The 21,732-nt window shown below is 49.2% G+C and overlaps 1 protein-coding gene across 1 annotated transcript; it reads right to left on the bottom strand.

The window, feature by feature from the left end:
• Positions 1–15,318: 15,318 nt before the first annotated feature.
• Positions 15,319–17,123, bottom strand: POLD4 (polymerase (DNA-directed), delta 4, accessory subunit). Its single transcript, XM_010837711.1, has 4 exons — positions 16,818–17,123; positions 16,499–16,588; positions 16,175–16,286; positions 15,319–15,813 (listed from the first exon to the last, which is right to left on the bottom strand). Exons 1-4 carry the CDS (start codon positions 16,912–16,914, stop codon positions 15,789–15,791), a joined length of 324 nt encoding a protein of 107 aa, XP_010836013.1. The 5' UTR covers positions 16,915–17,123; the 3' UTR covers positions 15,319–15,788.
• Between the last annotated feature and the right edge of the window lie 4,609 nt (positions 17,124–21,732).

The raw sequence follows: 21,732 nt of genomic DNA, 5'->3' as shown, positions 1-21,732 counted from the left end.
CTTGAGCTTCAAACTTTTCTCTCCTGTCGACTTTCCCACCTCTTCTATTTACACCCAGGTGTAAATCTCAGGGTGATAACCCTTATTTTTCACATTTAATCAGTTATCAAATTCTGTGGGTCCTCCACAAAACAGTTGCCTTTTATTCCCACTTCCTCTCCAAGCTCCTGCTCCCACTCCTAGACTACTGTAATAGACTCCTAACTGTGATGCCCTTTGGTCTGTCCAGAGTGTCCTGACTAGATTAATCTTTCAGGAGAATTACATCACTTAACGTGTTACTCCCATGTTTATTGCCTTCCATGGTGCTGCTGTTGCTTGCCAAGTACAGTACACACTCTCTGTTCTGTTGTTCAAGGCTTTTCCCAGTTTGGCACACAGCCTACTTACCTTTCTGAATTATCTCCCAGAACGTCCTAGTATGCACCTTTGACTCACATCAAACTAGATTACTCACTGTTTCTTGAAAACAACTTTTCCTCCCCTTAACCTTTGTTCCTGCTGTTCTTTCTGTCTAGAAAGGTCCTCTGTCACGTTCATTTATTCATTTTAAAATATTTATTAAGGGACTTCCCTGGTGGTCCAGTGGCTAAGACTGAGCTCCCAATGCAGAGGGCTTGGGTTTGATCCCTAGTCAGGGAACTAGATCCCACATGCCACAACCAAGACCCAGTGCAGCCAAATAAATAAGAGTTTATATATATACATATATATATATATAGAACACCTTTTTATTTTCAACATTTTCAGATTTAGTTGAAAGCAGTAGTACAGTGAACACATATCTAAATTCATCAGTTGTTAATCTTCTGCCACATTACTTTTTTTCCCCCTAGATTCACTAAAAATAAGTTTCAGGCATTAAGAGACTTCACTCCTAAATATTTTGGCCCATATCTCCTAAAAGTAGGATATTTTCTCAAATAACTGCAATATCCTTTTTAAAAATTGTGGTAAAATATACATAACATGAAATTTACTATTTTAACCATTTTAAGTATATAATTGTGGCATTAAGTTTCTTCACAGTGCTGTCAACCATCATCATTATCCACTTCCTGAACTTTTCCATCATCCTGAAAGGAAACTGTACCCAGTAAATATTCCATTCTCCCCTGGCAACTTCTATCCTACTTTATGTCTCTATGAATTTGTCTGTTCTTAGTAAGTGGAACCATGCAATATTTGTCCTTTTGTGTCTGGCTTATTTCACTTAGCATAATGTCTTCAAGGTTCACCCATGATGTAGTATCAGAATTTCATTCCTAAGCAATATTCTATTGTCTGTATAGATCACATTCTGTTTAGTTACTCATCTGTTGAGGGACAGCTGGCTTGTTCCACTTTTTGGCTGTTGTGAATAATGCTGCTATGAACACAGGTGTACAAGCATCTCTTTGAGTCCCTGCTTTCAGTTCGTTTAGATATATATCTAGAAGTGGAATTCCTGGGTCATATGCTAAGTCTATGTTCAACTTTATGAGGATCTGTGGAACTGTTTACCATAGCGACCAAGAAATTTCACAATGCAGTATTATTATATAGGCTAATTAGGCCATAATAGCATTTCTCCAAATATTCCGAAAATCTAGTTCTCCTGCCTTCTTGTTTTTCATGACGTTGATATTTTTGAAGGATCTAAGCTAGTTTTCTGGTAAAAAGCTCTTGATTTAAATTTTCTCTGAATGTTTCTTCACAATTAAATTTAAGTTAAACCTTTTTGCAAGAATACCACATGAGGGACATGTTCTCTCTGCTGCATTGTTTTGGTCATTTAATGTTGCTTTATCTCATTAATCGGAGAAGGCAATGGCACCCCACTCCAGTACTCTTGCCTGGAAAATCCCATGGACGGAGGAGCCTGGAAGGCTGCAGTCCATGGGATCACTGAGGGTCGGACACGACTGACCGACTTCACTTTCACTGTTCACTTTCATGCACTGGAGAAGGAAATGGCAACCCACTCCAGTGTTCTTGCCTGGAGAATCCCAGGGGCGGGGGAGCCTGGTGGGCTGCCGTCTATGGGGTCGCACAGAGTTGGACACGACTGAAGCGACTTAGCAGTAGCAGCAGCGGTATCTCATTAATGTTGATACTGAACCAAGACACGTTACATACAGAGGTACTATGAGAGGAAGAAGACAGATAGGAGACAAGGAATCACACTTTTAAATTGCTGACAAAGGGAGAGTTTCAGTCTAGAGTTCTATATCCAATGAAAATACCCTTTAAAATGAAAGAGAAATAAAAACATTTTCAGAAAAATGAGATAAGAAAATTTATTGTCTGCAGACCTGCACTATGAGAAATACTATGAAATTATTCAGGTTGAAGGGAAAAATTGGGAAACTTGGATCTATAGGAAGGAATGAAGAGCCGCAGAATTGATAATTCTGGGTAATTATAAAATAATTTTTTTTCTTGTCTTAATTGCCATAAAAGACAAATAATTGCTTACAGCAAAAGCAATATAAGTGTAAGATGCAGTTTATGATATATGTAAGAATAAAATATATGATAATAGTACAAAGGATGGGAGAATAAATGAAATTAAAGCTTCTTTTGTGAAATGTGTTCAATTACACTGTGATAAATTAGCAATGCATATTATAATTTCTTGGTAGTGTCTTCTTTTTTTTGTCTCTTAAATTTTTTTAAATTTTTTGGAGGTGGAGTCTTTATAGAGTTATTACGTTAAAATGAGGTCATTAGGGTAGACCCTAATCCAATGTGACGGGTTTCCTTATAGGAAGAGGAAATCTGGACACAGACATGTACAGAGAGAAGACAAGGTGGAGACACAGGGGCATGATGGTTGTCTACAAGCCAAAGACTGGGGCCTGGAGCAGATCCTTTCCTACCCACCTCAGAAGGAACCAACCCTGCCAACACCATGATCTCAGACTTCTTGCTTCAGAGCTGTGAGTAAATAAATTTCTATTGTTTGAGGCCCCCAGTCCATGGCACTTTGTTATGACAGCCCTTGCAAACTAACACAGACTTAAACCCAACTGTATTAATAATTCCACTAAATATAAATGCTCCAGTGGAAAAAACAGAGCTGGTCAGATTGAAAAATGAAGACCCAACTATAGCTGACCCTTGAACAGTGCAGAGGTAAGGGGCACCAACCACCCAGCGGTGGAAAAGTTGAGTGTAACTTTACAGTTGGCCCTCCCTATCTGCTGTTCTGCATTCACGATTCAACCAACTGCTGACAGTTTAGTACTGTAGTGCGTATTTATTGAAAAGAAATCTATGTATAAGTGGGCCCTGCAGTTCAAATATGTGTTGTTCAAGGGTTAACTATATATATCTAAGATATAATTTTAATATACAGATACAGACCATAAAAGATGAAAAAAAAGATATACTATGTACATAAAAAGCTGATATGGCTACATTAGTATCAGATAAAGTAAATGTCGAGACAAGGAGAATTAGCAGAGAAAAAAGCATTTCATAATCAAAAAAGGGTCAGTTGAACAGGAGGATATAATCCTAAATGTGTGTGCATGCGTGGTCGCTTCAGTCCTGTCCGACTATCTGCGATCTCATGAATTCTAGCCCGCCAGGCTCCTCTGTCCATGGAGATTCTCCAGGGAAGAATACTGGAGTGGGTTACCTTGCCCTGCACCAGGGGATCTTCCAGACCTAGGGATCAAACCTGCGTCTCATGTCTCCCGCATTGGCAGGCAGATTCTTTACCACTAGCGCAACCTGAATCCTAAATGTATACACCTAATAGCAGAGCTACAGAAAATGAAATAATAATTGACAGAACTAAAGGGAAAAACAGACAAAAGGATAATTACAGTCAGAGATTTGAAAACCCCTCTACTGATAACTGATAGGCAAGAGAGCAATGGGATTTAGAAAATCTAAACAGTACAACCAACCAACCTGATATAGTTGACATTAAAGAAACTCCACCCCATAAATGCAGAATGCACTTTTTTTTTCAAGTACATATGGAATATTCACTAAGCTAGATTATATCCTTGGCCATAAAAATAAATCTCAATAAATTTCAGAAGATTAAAATCTCGTAGAATATGCTCTCTAATCACAGTGGAATTAAGTTAGAAATAAGTACGTAATATAGCTAGAAAATCCATAGATGTTTAGAAATTAAAGACTGTATTTCTTTATAACTAATGAGTTGAGAAAACAAATGAAATTAGAAAATATTTAAAGCTGAACCATAATGAAAGCACAGCATATCAAAATTTGTATAGTGCAGTTAAAGAAGTTCTTAGAGGAAAATATTTAACTTTAAATGCTTATATCTGAAAAAAAGAAAGAAAATTTTAAAGTCAGTATTCTACGTTTCTACCTTAAGAAGCCAGAAAAAGTTTGGTGGTTTCTCAAAAAGTTTAACAGAATTACCACATGATCCAGCAGTTCTACTTCTAAAAATATACCTAACATATATTCATATAAAAACTTGTACATAGGTGTTCATAGCCACATAGTCATTTATCGGAAAAGTGGGAACAATTCAAATGTCCATCAACTATTGAATGGATAAACAAAATATGATATATTGGCCCAATGGAATACTATTCAGCCATAAAAATAAAGTAGTTACATATTAGAACATGTATGAATCTTGAGTACCTTATGCTAAGTGAAAGAAGTCAGACACAAAAGGCTGCATATTGTATGAGTCCACTTACATGAAATACTCAGAATAGGCAGGTCCACAGAGAGAGCAGACTAGTGGTTGGCAGGGGAGAACTAGGACTGACTGCTAATAGAGTGATGAAAATGTTCTGGAATTAGATGATGGCGATTATTGCACACATAGTGAATATACTAAAAACCATTGAATTGTACACGTTTTTTTCGGTAATTATTTATTTTTGGCTGTGCTGGGTCTTCATTGCTGTGAGGTTTCTCTAGTTGCGGTGAGTGGGGGCTCCTCTTTAGTTGCAGTGCGTGGGTTCTCATTGCAGTGGCTTCTCTCGTTGCAGAGCGCTAGTTCTAGACGCACGGGCTTCAGTGGCTGTGGTGGGCAGGCTGTAGAGTACGGGCTCAGTAGTTGCGGTACACAGGCTTAGTTGCTCTGCGGCATGAGGGATCTTGCTGGACCAGGGATTAAATGTGTGTCTCCCACATTGGTAGGCGGATTCTTTACCACTGAGCCACCAGGAAGCCCAAGTTATACACTTTTAAAGTGGCAGTTATATGAATACTATCTCAAAAAAAGAATAAAAGTAAAAAAGTGAACAAGCTAAACCCAAAGGAAAGAATAGTGAAGAGCAGAAATTAATGAAATAGAAAATATACAAAGAACAGAGAAAGTGCAGCAACAAAAATTTAATTAATTAAAAAATAATATAAGAAGTAGAACCACTTTGGAAAACAGATGGGCAGCTTCTTGTAGAACTGACTGTATATATTATGTTACACCTCCCAGCAATTTGACTGACTGACATCTACCTGAGAGAAATGAAAATATGTGCCTATACAAAGACTTGTACCTAAATGTTTATAACAGCTTGATTCATTAGAATCCAAAACTAGAAATAACTCAAATGTTCATCAACTGATGAATGGATAACTACATTTTAATATATTCATACAGTGGAATATGACTTAGCAGCAAAGATGAGTGAAGTGCTGATACACAATAATGTGAGTGGATCTCACAGATACTATATTGAATTGATGTAGCCAGATATGCTGAATGGTGGCATTTATATGAGTTCCAGAAACAGCAAAACAAATCTTAGATTATAGGAATCAAATTGTCTAAGATGGGAGAAGAGAGAGAGACGAGGTGCAAAGGAGAGTGGGGGAATTTTCTGGGCTGATGAAAATGTCCTAGATCTTAATTGGGTTGGATTGGTAGTTACACTGGTGCATAACTGTTATCTTGGTGATGCAGCCAAAATTAAAAAAATAAATCTATGTAGTTTTATTGTAGATATATGATACTTCAATAAAGTTAATTTAAAAAAAATCAACATACTGATACCTCCAATTCAACTCCAACACTTCAGGACTCTTCCCCACCTTCCCCTATTAAAAAAATTTTTCCCCTCTACATGGCTTGTGGGATCTTAGTTCCCTGACCAGGGATCAAACCCATGGCCCCTGCAGTGGAAGTGCAGAGTCCTAACCACTGTACCATCAGGGAAGTATCCCTCAATTCCATATTTTATCTCCCTTTTTTCACAGTGAAGTCTCTGGTTCCCAACATCTATATAGTTATTCATTTTTTTCCTGTTTTTAATACAAAAACAGAAACAGTTTTAGAATTTATATACCAATACCATTTATCAACAACAAACCTACTAAGTAAAGCTCCAGATTTCTTTTGTGTGTGGTTCTTTTGTTCTTACGAAGTCCATGAATTGTGTTCAAATTTTACAATTCTTATATTCTTTTTCTGTGAGGTTATATTATTAATTTAACATATAGTTGGATTCATTTGCTACCATTTATATTCAACTTTAGGATTTTTGAAAATCTCTCTTGATACATTTTTAAATATGCAAAATGTTTATGTGGTTCAAGAGCTGAAATTATATAAGAAAGTATATTTAGAGAAATCTCATTCCCATCTTATCTCATCCACTCTCTTCTTGCCTGCCCCAAACAGTAACCATTTTGTTAGTTTTTAGTTTACTGTCCCAGTGTTTCTTTGTTCAGTTATCTCTCTCGTCTCCCGTCTTTCTTACCCAAAGGCAGTGTACTATGTATTGAACAATTTGTCCTGGTGATCACTCCATATCAGCTAATGGAAATCTTCTTCATTTTTCAAAATGGCTACACAGTATTCCATCGGGAGGGTTTGTTTAATCCGTGAACCAGAATTTAGGGGGTTTCCAATATTCTGCTTTCACGAATAATGCCAGCAAATATGCTTTTGCATATGTTGTTTCATGTTTGTCGAAGAGATTCTTCAGGGTAAATTCCTAGAAGTGGGGTTGCTGGGTCAAAGGTAAGTGCCGTGTCGTCTTGTCAGTGCTACCAGATTCCCCTCCACGGAGGCTGTGATGTTTTCTGCTCCTGTGTGTTTCCCCCAAGCCTTGTCAACAGAGTACACTGGCCAAATGTTTCAGCTTTTATCAGTCTTGTTTTATTTTCTTATTTATTTATTTATTTTTGACCGGGCCATGTCTTCATCGCTGTGCAGGCTTTTCTCTAATTGTGTCAGGTGGGGGCGCCTCTTCGTTGCAGTGCTTGGGCTTCTCATTGTGCTGGCCTCTCAGGTCATGGAGCACGGGCTCTGGGGTGTGTGGGCTTCAGCAGTTATGGCACGTGAGCTCAGTATTGTGATGCACAGCCTTAGCAGCTCCAAGGCCTGTCGGATCCTCCCAAACCAGGGATCGAACCCTGTCTCCTGTATTGGCCAGGCAGGCCAATTTACCACTGAGCCAGTAGGGAAGCCCTTTTGCCAGTCTTGTGTGGAATGAAGTGGCACATCTTTTGATGTATTTAAGAGTAGACTGAAAAGTCTTTTAGGCTTGGGACCCAAGCCACATACTCCACATACTACTCACACTAGCAGATGCCCCATCTGCATTTGTTAAATGCATAAATGAATGAACTGGTTGGACTTCTATTGGACTCATCATGTTTGCACTCTTGTGAAACCTGTTCCCATGACAAGTTGCCTCTTGTCCCAGTGTAGGGCAGTGCCAAGTGCCTGGCAGAGGTCTAGTGAACAAGGAGATGCGCCAGCTAGAAGGAGTGAGTCCTGGACCTTCCCACTGCCAAGACCCCACCATATGGACAGGTAGAAGCCCCGTTTCTCCCTATATTCTCCCAGTGGAATTTGGGATGGAATTTGGAATTTGGAATAGTTAAAAAAGTGTGGCATCATGAGTGCAGAATATGCACAAAACCATCGCAGTATGTAATACAAAACCCTTGTATCCTAGTGGAATTGTTTCTATTATTATTATTTTTTTTTTGTCCATGCCCAACAGCATGTGGGATCTTAGTTCCCTGAAGTACTTGTTAAATAAATACATCAACATTTTCTTATTGATTGATCAAATAGGTAATATAGTTATAAATTCAAGGTTCAAAAGTCTCATTTAATGAAAAATTTCCCCTCATTCCTATTTCCAAGCCACCAAGTTACCTTCCTCTCAAAAACAGCTGATGGTATCAAGTTCGTGGGTATCCTTTCAGAGATATTATATGCATGAAAGAAGTGAATACACACACATTTTAACCCAAACTGTAGCATAGTGTGCACATTGTTCTGTAAATCCTTTTTTCCCACTTAACTTTATTTCAGAGACTATCCTATTCTGTACCAATACATAAAGAGTTTCCTCAAACTTTTTCACAGTACGATATCCATCGTGTACTACTACTTACTTTCTGGTTGCCTTATTGATAGGTGTTTAGGCTGTTTATAGTCTTTGCAATAAAATGGAGAAGGCAATGGCACCCCACTCCAGTACTCTTGCCTGGAAAATCCCATGGACGGAGAAGCCTGGTAGGCTACAGTTCATGGGTTTGCTACGAGTCGGATACGACTGAGCGACTTCACTTTCACTTTTCACTTTCATGCATTGGAGAAGGAAATGGCAGCCCACTCCAGTATTCTTGCCTGGAGAGTCCCAGGGACGGGGGAGCCTGGTGGGCTGCTCTCTATGGTGTTGCACCGAGTCGGACACGACTGAAGCAACCTAGCAGCAGCAGCAGCATAGTCTTTGCTATTACAAACAGTGCTATAATGTTATTTTATACATACAAGAGTATCTGTAAGATACATTTCTACATACGAACTGAAAGGGACCTGTGTACTGGTAATTGTGATAAACAAGGCCAAATTGGTGTCTTTGGGGTTGTCCCAGTTTACACACCAGCACTGTGGGGGTGAAAAGGACCCTGGGCAGCTGTGCTCTTGAGAGCATTTGAGACGTTGGCTGGATGTTGTCTGCACTCCATAGAGAGGCAGTGGTGGTGGTTTAGTCAGTAAGTCGTATCTGACTCTTGTGACCCCATGGACTGTAGCCTGCCAGGCTCCTCTGTCCATGGGACTCTCCAGGCCAAGAATACTAGAGTGGGTTGCCATTTCCTTCTTCAGGGGATCTTCCTGACCCAGGAATCCAAGCCAGGTCTCCTGTGTTGCAGGCAGATTCTTTACCAGCTGAGCTACAAGAGAAGCCCAGAGGACCTCAGATGAATGCTCAGTGGGCTGGCCCAGAGAGGGGAACAGGATCCTGCTTTAGAAGTCGACAGCCTTGATGCCTTCGTTCATAAGAAGGCTCTAGGAAAAGAGGACTCCTGCCGTCAAGGTCACACAACCCCAAGAAGTGACTTAGAAGGAGACCAAATTGCACTGGAGTTCAGGACTAGCCTTCAGAACTGGGACCTAAATGATTCTCACAAGCTGGATAGGACCAGTGGATCAAACAGTAGGTGTGAGTGAAGCGGGAGGGTTCTTTCAGCTCTGAGTGCTTCGTTGTTGATGTTGTTCAGTCGCCCACTCGTGTCTGACTCTTTGCAGCCCTGTGGACTGCAGCACACCAGTCCTCCCTGTCCCTCACCATCTCCAAGTTTGCCCAAGTTCACGTTCATTGCATCAGTGATGCCATCCAGCCATCTCATCCTCTGACCAAAATACTGGAGCTTCAGCTTCAGGATCAGTCCTTCCAGTGAATATTCAGGGTTGATCTCCCTTAAGATTGACTGGTTACTATGCAGCAGTGCCTGTGCTGATTACTCTGGTGACAAGGATAAAATGCTCTCCAGCAGTGGAGACGCTGAAATGTCCTGTTGTAGCAATGTGACACATTGCTACATTATAAAATATGAGCTTCCCTGGTGGCTCAGATGGTAAAGAATCCACCTGCAATGCAGGAGACCTGGGTTCTATCCCTGGGTCAAGAAGATCCCCTGAAGAAGGAAATGGCAACCCACTCCAGTATTCTTGCCTGGAGAATCCCATGGACAGAGGAGCTTGGCGGGCTATAGTCCATGGGGTCATGAAGAGGAGGACACAACTGAATGACTAATACTTTCACAGGAGGAGGTGGAACCCTTAACTCTCCTCAGGGAAAGTGCCTGGAGAGAAGAGCATGCAGTCAGGGTGGGGCTCACAGGAGGAGGAGCCAAGGGAACCTCCTGGTGAGGTGAGAGGCTTCCTCCTCATAGGAGGTCTCTAGGAAATGCCTGTCCCTTCAGAAGAGAAAGGACCGAAGTAGGGCTCCAGAATTACCCAGGACTTGTCCACCATGTGGAAGCCCCTGCTCATCCTTGAATGCTGAGCTAAAGGGCCGTTTTTGGGAAGCCTGAGTTCCCAGAGTTCAGTGTACACCCGTCTCGTGGCAGTGTTTACGGTTCTTGGGCGCATCTTTTCTCTGTCTCCACTGCAGTGAGCTCCTGGAGCTTAGGGACTAGGGTTCTGAGCTGCCACGACCAGCACGAGACCAGCACGAAGCTGTTTTCTAACAGGACTCAGTTGGATGAACTGGAGGCCAGCCTACCTGCTGAGGAAACTAGCAGTCGTGTTCCAGATCCCCTAAGTCCTCGAGGTGGTGTCAGCCCCGCTCAAGCTGGCACTCTTTGGCTTCCATCTGCTCCTAGACTAATTCAGAAACGTCTTCCTTTCCCTGTTTACTCAAGTGTCTTGGAAAATTAGCTCCCTAAGCCCTCACGCTACCAGTGAGTTTGTCTGAGTTTGAAGGTGGATAAATGTTGCCACACCTGAGTCAATAAAGAATGAATCAGTGTGCCCCTCATTGGTGGGTGTGGCATGGTGGTTACTATGACAGCTGAGCTGCCAGTGAGAACTGCCAAACTGGGACAGAGGGAAGCAGGAAATGTGGGGACCAAATTAGGGTGAGCCATACTGTTCCTTTCCATCTCCTCCTAACGAGATCTTCCTTGATATCTCCGCATCATCACACAGGTGCCACCGTGTGTGAAGTTCTCGGGAACCTCCTGGACACAGCGTGGCCTCTCCTGCCACTCTGACACTCTCCCCACCTCTTTGCTAGTCGTCTTCTACCTTCTAGAGAGACTTTTCCCAAGTGTGATCTTTGGTCCTATCCGTGCCACCTCCCCCTGTCTCCCTTTCCTCTCTCTGAGAACTCATCTGTGCTCATGGGCTCGAATGTCGGTTCTAGGCACGTGAGTCCCCTCAGTCCCCTGGATTCCACACACTCTCTGTCCTTGCTTCAGCACTTGACCTCTGGCTTCCCATTGCCTAATAGATGTTTCCATTCGGGCGTCCTGTTGTCATCTCAAACTAAACATGCATGAAATCAAGCCTGTCCTCCCCTCCCAGTTTCCACTTCTTTTCTGCCCACGGCACCAGCATTCTCTCATCCATCCACGCTCAAAAGCTGAGTCATGTTTGACCACTCCTCCCCATCCTTGCCTTCCCAAAGGCAAGTCTTGCCAGCTTCCTTTGTGACTTCTCTTACTTTATCCTCTGCATTGTCTGCTCATCTGGGTCTCAGCACCCATGTTTTGAATACTTTAGAGCTTCCTGCTTGGCCCTCCTGCCTGCAGTTTGTTCTCCATCTAGTCTGTCATACCTGGGCAGACAGATTCTCCAGAATGATTACTTTTATCCCGTCCCTTTCTGCTCAGAACCCTTAGGCACTGCCATCACCATCGAGGAGTCCACACTGCAAAGGCCCCGGGGTCAAGCCCCTGTGTCATCCCTCACCAGTGTCATCCCACGTGATATGAATGTAGGCTGTGCAGCGGGACTCTGGGATCAAATCCTGTCCCTCATATGTGCCTTGTGATCCTGGGCAAGCACTTAACCTTTCTGTGCCTGAGTGTCCTCTTTAGACTGCCTTATAAAATGTTTATAATCGTTTCTAGGATTGCTGTGAGGACAAAGGTCGCTTAGGACAGTGCTGGGTCCGTAGCAAGCACCGAAACGCTAGTTTTGGGCCATGCTGATTTTCACAGAGCACGTGCTGCAGTCCCCACGCGTTTCCCCTGGGTGCACACACCCACCCCTCCTCACGGCCTTTGCTTAGCCCACTCCCTCAGTCTAGAATGCTTTCCTCTGTCTGCTGACTCTTACTCACCCGTCAAGGGCCACTGACCTCCCATTTCCTCCCAATACACACTCGCTCGGTGCGTTTGCCGTGCTGCTCAGCCTCGGCTTGTGGTAGTGGGTGTGTCGTGGTATTTGAAACCAGCCACAGGCCACACATGAATGTGTCTTCCTGGGGTTCATTTTACTTGATAAGTAAGTTCAGCCGTTTTTGTTTTGTTCTTGGCTGTGCAATGCATGATGGGGGATTTTCATTCCCCAACCAGGATTGAACCGTCCCCTGCAGTGGAAGCTGGGAGTCTTAACCGCTGGACCACCAGAGATGCCCCAGGTTCAGCCGTTTTTATGTTACAGCAACTACTTCAGACATACCGTGGAATAGAATACAAAATTTGCCAAAGATAAAACACACAACTGCTAAGAATATTCAGAGTGGTCCCAGGGGTGAGTGTGCGCTCATTCTGCAGTGGAAAGGTCTGAGAAGCAGTGGCCTGATGAGTTGAGGGGCCACGTGTGATAAGGTTGAGCAGGGGTCATGCAGCGAGATGTGGCAGGCCTGGGCACAGGGCCCTGCAATGAGGGGCCCCGTGACACGCCGTGCTCAGTCCTTCCTGAGAACCCTGTCTATACCTTCCTACCTGCCCCCGGGTGGCACTCATAGTACGTTGTTTTTCACTTTCCACATGGGTAGGTCTTTTCGATGCCATCCTGAACACCTGGAGCGCAGGTGTGGGTGCAAATGCAGGTGCGGGGTCCCAGAGGGGGAAGGCAGGCCTGGGTGGGAGTTGGGCCATGGTGCTCACTGATGAAGCAGGGCACTTTTCCTCTCAGCCTTGGTTTCCTCATCTGTGGAAGTGGCTGATACCTAACGAGATTGTTCTGAGCAGTCAGCTAGGTGACGTGAAGCGCAGCAGATGGCACGGGTCAGTGCTCGGTAAACATCTGCTCCCTCCCAGCGTACCAGGCTGTCAGCAAACATCTGATTCTTGAATGTCCCCTGCCCCAGCCATGTCCTCTTCCCTGCAGCTGGCCCACCCCCTCTGCCTCCCTTCCCGTCACTGGATGCTCTGATCTAAGGCCACACTCTTCCCTGTGCACTGGTCCTGGCCCTCCTCACTCCACAGAGACCCCACTCATCACACTGCCTCCTCTGTCCCCCGGCCTGCAGTGCCCCACCCCACTGGGTCTATCCCTGCACCGGGCCTTTATGCTGTGCCGTCACCCTAACACAAAAGATGGAACAGGACAACCAATAATAAGCACCGTTCCTTGACCCCACATCCTCTCTAGGTGCCACTCACTTCTCTGCTCCCGTCACAATAAAAGGTCCCTGAAAGGCCTGGCCTGCTCCTTGTCTCCACTTCCACCGCCCCTCCCTCTGCTCCCACTCTAGGCCCAGTCCTATACCCACCAGTCCAGGGGAGCTGCTTGTCTCCAGTGACCTCCACGTGGCCAAGTCCAGCGTGCACGTCTCAGGTTATTTTACCAGCCTGTCAGAGGCATCTGAGACCTTGAAACACCCTCTGCCCAGGCCTCCCAGGCCCTCCTCTCTCCTGACTTCCTCCAGTCTTGCCCCTCCTTAGTCTCCTTGCTCAGGCCCTTGCCTCTATCTGTACTCACTCAGGTAATCTCATGCCCACACATGGCTTTCATTGCCACCTAAAGGATGCCCAAATTTCTATCTCAAATCGAGAGGTCTTCCTGGAATTCCAGACTTATGTATCCACCACTGCCGACTCCCCAGCTTGGATGTGTCACAGACCTCAAATCTGAACTCTTAATTCCCTGCCCCACCCTCCCCTTCCCGCAATCTTTCCCATCTTAGTAATGGGAACTCTGTTCTTCCAGTTGTTCAAGCCAAACCCTTTGGAGTTATCCTTGGCTCCTCTCTTGCTTAAACCCCACAGCCAACCCATCAGCAAGTCCTGTCAGTTCTTCCTTCAAAATACAGAAGGAATCTGGCCACTTCCTACCTCCATGTCCTACCCATCACCTCATGGTGACGCATCACCATCACCTCTCACGAGGCCCAACTCCCAGCCTCCTGAGTGCTTGTGTTGCCTCTTCTGCCCCCAGCCCCCCACTGTGTTTTCTACCAACAGCCATCAGTTTGTCATTTGTTGGCTTAAAACCCATTGACAACTTCTTCTCTTACTCAGAATAAAATCCAGATTCCTCACCCTGGTCTGCAAGGAGCCCTGGGACCAACCTGGTTACCCCTCTGTCCCCATTTCCCCTCACCCTCCCCTCGCGCCCTCTGGGAGCACGCCTGCCTGGGGAGGGTGCTTCCTGTCTCTTCTGCCAGAGTCTCCCCTCACAGCCTCTCTAGGTGCGTGGCACTCTTCGTCCTCTCGCCCTCATTTGCCCAGCACTGACCACTGCCTGACATAATACTTACGTGCTTGTTTTTGTCCTCCTCCCACTGATATCCCCAGAGGGCCTCTGAGTCCGGCACGCAGCAGGTGCTCCCCAGCCAGGCGGGGCAGGGGGAGACGGGAAGAGCCTAGTGCACATGGCCCCTCGACTGCACCACCACGTACCCGCTGGTGCTTCTGGGCAACTCTGTACAACAGTCTAGGCTTCAGTGTCCTTCTACGTAAAACCTACTGTGAAGATGTTTTTGGAAACTTAGAGATAATACATTCAAAGTACTTGAGGCATGGTCAGCGCTCAATAAAAAGACTACTTTGCTGCCCTCTGGGCCTGCTTCCAGGGAATTAATAGTTCTGTCTCCAGCTGCCGCAGGACAGAGACCTGAGGTATCATAAGTACTGATTCCATTCTCCATGTCCCAGGGTCCCCTAAGCGTTGTTTGTCGATACAGCCAGTTCTCCTCCATCTCCAGGACCTGTCAGTTCCCTACTGAAGCTTCTCAGATTATGGCCATCTCTGAGCAGGTCCTGTGAGTTGAAACTCTCCCCCAACCCTGCTTTGGAGCCAGGTGGCCCCCAGTGGCAAGTGGAGGTGCTTTCTGGGAATGTGATGTCTGTCTGGACCTTATAAGTGGGCTCATGGGTCCTGCTCTGACAAAGGACCCATTTTTGTGAGTTGGGCACTGGGCAGGCTAAGTGATGGGTTCAGTGGTTTTTTCCTGGCTGGTCGGTGAAGGTGGCTAGAGTCGTTTTCCTGTGCACCACCAGGGGGCGCCAGAGGTTGCCCAGCGCTTGTGGGGACTGACCGTTGTTTTTTTTTGAAGGTGTCTCTCCTTCCTCTCCGGTCTAGGGTTAGGAGTGGAAGAGATACAAACACCTTGCAGGAAGGCACGGTTCTGGTTCTCAGCCCCCTATCAACAGCCCAGGCAGGGCCACAAAAAGAGACTGGTCAGGTTTCCAGGCTCAGAGTTCTTTATTGATAAGCACTAGTGAACCCCTTGCCCTGTGAGCTCAGCCATTCTGCCCTTGAGTTCCCAGCCTGAGGAGCGGGTGCACCTTGGCCTCTGAGGTCATCTGCCTTCTGCCGGAGTCTGGTTCTGCCCAAAGCTGCGCCTGATTTGCCACATCATGCCAGGGACCACAGGCTCCAGGTCAGGGGTGTGGCAGGCTTCAGAAGGGTCATGGCCAAGCCCTCTTCCTCAGAGACCACTCTGCCTGTAGGGGGCACCTGGCTTCCGCTGTGTGGATTCTCAGAGGGGGCCCTGGAACCCGGCTGGTTAGACCTCCAGATTCAGCCTCTTTCCTTCCCTGTGAGCCTCTTTCCTGCCAAATGTTCTCCACAGCAGAGCTGAACCGTGGGGCAGCAACTGGCTCTCACTTGTGTCCGGTTCTCAAGTAGCAGGCAGGAGGTCTTCGGCGGCGCGTCAGAGCGGGTAGAAATGCCAGAGGCTGTGCAGGAGGGTCGGGATGGAGGGAAACCCGGGTCAGTGAAGTCTCTCCACTTGCTCTCACCAGCCCCAGCTCTTGGCCACGGCCTAAAGCCCTTGGCCAACCTTTGAGCACGAAATAGTCCCTTGGGCCCCAGGTGTACTCTTCCTCCACCGTTAGCTCAGAGATAAGAATTACGCAAGGCAAGCTTCTGCCTCCTGAGCCCAGCACCTTGTAGAACCTTCTTGCCTGCCCAGGGCTGATCCCCAAGGCTACCCTACTTCTCCCGCAGGTCAGGACAGCCCCCATCCGGGGCCAGCAGGCCGGTGGTACCTGAAGTCCCTGCCCCACCCCCCAGAGCTCTCCCCGGCTTGTCTCTGACCTGCACTGGAAGCGGGGATCCCCGGGGTGGCTCTGCAGCACCTGACGCACTTCTGGGGGAGGCTTCAAGCCCATCTGCTCTGCCCGATGCCAGCGCTGCAACCGTGTGATCCCTGTAGGAGTGGAAAGAAGACAGTGAGGCCTCGAGGGGGGCAGGGGAAAGTCCAGGCTAGAGAGTATGTTTGGAGGGGTGTGTTAGGACCTGCACACCCCACCGTCTCAGGAGACGGTGCCCAGAGGGTCAGGCAGGGGCTGGGGTTGCTTGGGAGACGTGTGGGTGGCAGGACTGGCCCCTGGATGTGCTCTCGGGCCTGAGGGCTCTCACCTGTGCAGGGCCCGTACTGCCAGGCCAGGTCAAACTGCCTCAGCAGCTCCAGCTCCTCTTCATCCACGCTCAGGGGTAGGGGCTCTTCCCCTGCAATGATATGCTGTTCCTCAGGCCTGCCCAGGCCTGTGCCCTGCCCCTTGGCTCACAGCTGACCCACTGTTCCCCAGCTCTCACCACCCTCTGCCTCTGCTGTCCACTGGTGTCGGAAGTAGGCTGGGTGTCGGAAGTAGAGGACATACTCCACTTCCCCTTCCACTGCCTACGTCCTTTCATGTCCCTCACGTCCACTCCTCCCGCCCTCCCACATCTCAGAGACCTAGATCTGGTGCCAGCTCCCCCTTGCTGTGCCCAGCGGAGCCCTCCCTCCTCTTCACTACAGGGTAGGAGTCAGTGATGAGCCGTTTCCGGCCCATGGCGGCCACCCAGGCAGGCAGAGGAGGAGGCCACTGCCGGGAAGGAGAGGCAGGCCAGCGGGCACGAGAGACAGCTGCTGAGAGAGAGCGAGAGAGGGCTGGGGCCAGAGAGCGAGCCTGGGGCCAGCGATGGGCAGACGGACGACCCAGACAAACAGCAAGGAAGTCGGAGGGTTCCAGGGAATGACGCGTCTCCCCCACCCCCGCAAGCATGCAAACAGCAGACCTAAGCCAATGAGAGGCCGCCTCTGCGGGGCGGGGCCTGGTCCCAGCCAATGGCAGGCGGTGCAGGCAGGGGCGGGGCAGTTGATGCAGCTGTGCTCTGGGGGAGGGGGGGAGGCTAAGTGGGGGACCTGTCAAGATGCCCCAGACGGCACCACCTCCTCCGGCCACCCCACACTGGTCTGCAGTGGGTCTCGGGGGACTTACAGAGCGTTTTCTCTCACTTCCCGTTTTCCCTTCCTAGGCAAATGTTCTTTTCAGCCTCACTAATCCCCGTGGCCGGTCTATAACTCCCCAGAGCCCAGCCGGAGACTTCCACTCCCGCCCCTTGGCCCGAAGAGCGTTGTGGGGGCAGGTCTGGAGGTCCGGAGAGAGTTTGGGCTAATCCAGACCCCTTCCCTGCTCCCACCCCGCCCCCACCGGCCCCAGGAGACCTGGCTGGCTGGAGAAGCCCAGGGGTTCTGAAAGCTCCTTTCTCACAGTCTGAGCCCAGAAATACTGCCCACTCTTAGTCCAGGCGAGTGCTTGCCTCTTCAACTGTCCCAGGGTCCCACAGCCTGGCCCTGCCTGCCCTCTGTTCAGGAAGATTCCACACGGTGCAGGAGGCCAGAGTGTGTTGGACCCCTAGTCCTTCGTCAGTAAAATTTGTCCCAACGTGAGAGTATGAGCAGAAAATACCGACAATAAACCTAACACTTACACAGTGTGCCAAGTTCTGTCCTGAGCACTTTCCCACATATTCTCTCAACTAAAATAGACAGAAATGGTTCTTGAAAGTAGGAAGTACTGAGGACTTCCTTGGCAGTCCAGTGATTAGGACTCGGCACTTACACTGCAGGGTGAACAGATTCGATCCCTGTTCTGGGAATTAAGATCCCACAAGCATCCCAGTGCAGCCAAAATAAAATAACAGGAAGTAGGAAGTAGGAAGTCACAGGCACGGTGGGGCCCTGGTGAAACCATTGTCCCTCAGTGTCCCCCAGGAGCTCACAGGCCAATAGGCAAGCAGACACACAAATGGCAGTGCAAGGATCAAATTCCTAACAAACGAGAAGAGGACGACAGGGCCAGAAATGCGTTGTACTGTGAGGCTGGCTTAGCACTGGAGTCCTCCTGGAGGAGGTGGGCTGCTGTAAACAGTGTCTCTCAATTCTCCACCCATGACCTTTGTCCCTTGGGCTCCTGTCATCGCTGACTCACCCCTGTACCCGCCTCCTCCTCACCAACTTCCTGGCAGCAGGCAAAAGTGCTGGCCAGTGGGAGTCTGGGAATCAGTGCAGGGCCTGGCCCAGTGCTAATCGCCCTCTACAGATCCCGTCCGGTTCTTCCTCCCGGGGCACAAGGGAGGGTGGGTGCCCTGTGGGGTGGGGTCTGGGTGCCCTGTCTCAGGAGGAGTGTGGCACAAGGGAGGAGAATGCTCTGCAGAACAGACCACCAAAGAGGAGGCGGAGGAGCAGGAACAGGCTGTGTCTGCAGGGGCCTCCTCCCGCCTGGCTCTCCCCATCCCTTCCTGGAGGAGAGCGGAGTGGAGGAGTGGGAGCTCCTGGGTGCACTGCACGGAGCTGGAGGGCCCTTCCCTGCTTTATTGTTTGGGCTGGGCCAGGTCTAATCCCCCCATCTGCCTCCTGGACTAAGTGGGGCCCACACGGAGGGAGACAGGGGCCTTGCTGTGATGGGGAGGAAGACAGGGAGGCCCTCTCCACCAGGCGTGGGAAGGGCTTTGGTGTGGGGTCCAGTCAGGCAGGGAGTACTCCAGGGAGGGATGGTGCTCAGGCTCTGTGGGTCTGACCACCCCTCCCCAGAGGGCGTATCCGGAGGTGTGTGGCACCCAGCTTCTGAGCCCACAAAGCCCTGAGGGAGTAGGGAGCCATGGGTGGGGCAGACCCCTCCTCATTCCTGGTCCCTCCCACCCCTGAAAGCTGATAGCCGTGGGGCCCTGCCACCGCCCAGGGAGCGTGAAATGGGGTATGCGGCTGGGCGGCCACAGTGGCTCCTACTGCTGCCTGAGCTAGTCCCTCTCCCCTCTGGCACCCTGGCTGGCTCCATGGGCCGTCTCTGGGCAATCCCTGCCAGCTGCCCCCAGCCCTGCCTGGTCCAGGCCCTGCTAGCCTGCCCTACTCAGCCTGGAAGATGTCTCCCTTGGCCTTTGGCTTCTCCTAGTCCAGGTTATCAGTTCAAGTGCAGGCACCCTAAGATGGGCTTTCTGGCCTGGAGTTGAGCAAACTCTCCACAGGCAGCATGGCCCCCTCTCCTAGTCACATAGCAGTGGGCTCAAGCCCCAGGGCCTGAAGGAGTTGGCAATCAGGGGTTTTGGGGCCATCCCTGTCCAGTTGGCATCCTTGCCCAACTTGGCATCTGGATTCCTAAGCTGTGCTGGCAACTAGGCCAGACGTCCGCCTGCCCATCCTCAGGTGTTTTCCTTCTTTGCTCCCCAACCCTGTCTGCCTCTTTTGCTCTTCCTTCCTGGAACCTCTATCCCTACTCAGGCAACCTCCTGGCCTAGCCCCAAAACCGCTGTCCTGGGGCTGTCGTGGTTCAGGCTTCAGGCTGGAAGGCCAAGCCAGAGGTCTAGCTTGGGGGCTGAACTCTCTCTCTTTCAGGGAATTTCCTGAGACCCAGGTGTAGGTTCCTTGTCGGCCCTGATCCCCAGAGGCTGGCTGGTGATGAGACTAGCAGGAATGACCTCGGAACGCTCAAGGCCCTTGCCTCAAGGCCAAGTCCAAAATCTTGGGGGAACCCAAGAGAAAATGAGAGAAAAGACCTGGAATAGGATCCCAGCACCTTCCTGAGGGCTGAGGCCTGCCATTGACTGCTCCGAGGGGAAGGGGGATTAGGCCTGGCTTAGCTCAGACAATGCGGCAGGATGGGGGGGCCTCAGCACTGCGCATGCACCCTAAGAGCCCCTTCCCTACCCCCCCACAGTGGGGCCTGCGGGAAGGGCCTGTCAGAGCTCAGAAGAGGGGGCAGGTAGAGAGAGGGGAGCAGCTGCCTGGGGCCCAGCAGACGGTGGGGTGCAGCCGCTCTCCTTCCCTCCCCAACACCCCCATTCCTCAGGTTCTCAGGCCTTGCCACCCACCCTAAGCTGGAGATTCTGGGCACCAGACTCACACCCCTGAGCCCCGTTTCCCACCCTGTGGGGCCAGAATTCTTTCAGGCAGCTCCTCCTGGTCCCTACTGATCCCCTCAGACATCCTCCTTCCTCCTGCTCCAGCTTCTCTGGCCTCATGGGCTTCAGGAGCCTGGGGGAAGGCAGAAGTTCCCCTGGGTCTGGGTTTCTGCCGCTGGATGTCTCTTCTGCCCTGTCCCCACCACCCCATGCAAACCTCCCTCCCATCACCTATTTCACCTTGGCCTTCCCGGGCTCTAAAGAAGTCCTAGGGAACTTTGAAAAGGGGCCCTTCTGGCCATTCCTCACCTTGGCCACCAGGTGTCAGACTTTGTCCAGCTGGGAGGAGGGTCCTCCTTCACGTCCACCCCATCGGCCTGGCCTTGTGGAGATGAGGGCCAGGTGGGGAGGAGCCTAGAGGTGGCCTCTGAACTAGGAAGGCTGAGAGACACTGAAGGCTGGGGAGAGGGCTGCAGCTCTGGTTCTAAAGCTCACAGTGACTCCCTCACTGCCCCCAACCCCACCCCCACCCCACTGATGAGGGCTTTGTCCACTGCTGGGAAACTGGGGAAACAGGCTGAGTCAGGGAGCTCAAGACTTGAAGGGACAAAGGCAGGGACAGTTGTGGCTCCAGAGAATAAGGGGGAGCTGAGAGGGAGCCACCCGTCAGAGTGCTCAACCAGGCCTGGATCATCGCCCTTGCCCTCTAGGTTAAGAGGAACAAGGGCCTCCCTTGGCCCTCTCCGCTGTGGCAAGTGGGTGAAGAATATGTGTTTGTGTGAGAGCGAGTGCTTGAATGAATCTCCCCACACACCAAGGGGGGACAGAAGTCCTAGATATGGGTCAGTCTTTGCAAAAGCAGGAAGCTGGCAAAGCATGACTGCCCCCCTACGCCTCCCAGCAGAGTCGACTATACCCGCCACCCCCCACCACCCCGAACGTTGCCTCACCCAACTCACAGTTCTCCATCTGGTAGGCATCTCAACATGGGGGTGAGAGTTCTTCTTCATGCGCTGTTGGTGGGGTGGGGGTGGTGGGGAGCAACAGGGAAGAAGGCCTTCTCTCCTTCCCTCCCACCCTCCCTAGCCTTTCTGGGGACAAAAGGAGGTCTAGCGGTAGTGCCCTCCCCCGCCCCCCCAGCTGCCCCAACCGTGGGGACTGCAGGGCTCTGTGTTTCAGGTTCTTAAATTGACCTTGGCCTCCCTGGGCCTCTGGCTGTCAGATCAGTTCAGTCGCTTAGTCATGTCCGACTTTTTGCAACCTCATGGACTGCAGCACACCAGGCCTCCCTGTCCATCACCAGCTCCTGGAGTCTACTCAAATTCATGTCCATTGAGTCGGTGATGCCATCCAGTCATCTCATCCTCTGTCTTCCCCTTCTCCTCCTGCCTTCAATCTTTCCCAGCATCAGGGTCTTTTCCAGTGAGTCAGTTCTTCACATCAAGTGGCCAAAATATTGGAGTTTCAGCTTCAGCATCAGTCTTTCCAAT

The sequence above is a fragment of the Bison bison genome, unplaced genomic scaffold (genome assembly GCF_000754665.1).
Source record: "Bison bison bison isolate TAMUID 2011002044 unplaced genomic scaffold, Bison_UMD1.0 scf7180017864080, whole genome shotgun sequence".
Classification (NCBI taxonomy): Eukaryota; Metazoa; Chordata; class Mammalia; order Artiodactyla; family Bovidae; genus Bison; species Bison bison.
Note: the sequence above shows the minus strand (reverse complement) of the source record. Positions and strands in the feature narration are given on the sequence as shown.

Bases quoted from the DNA above. Each gene is read 5' to 3' on its own strand.
- POLD4 (XM_010837711.1), bottom strand. From the start codon at position 16,914: ATGGGCCGGAAACGGCTCATCACTGACTCCTACCCTGTAGTGAAGAGG. The intron at 16,589-16,817 runs GTCTCTGAGATG...ATATCATTGCAG, and splicing joins GGAGCTGGCACCAGATCTAG to GGGAAGAGCCCCTACCCCTG. The intron at 15,814-16,174 runs GTCAGAGACAAG...CCTCCTGCACAG, and splicing joins GATCCCCGCTTCCAGTGCAG to CCTCTGGCATTTCTACCCGC.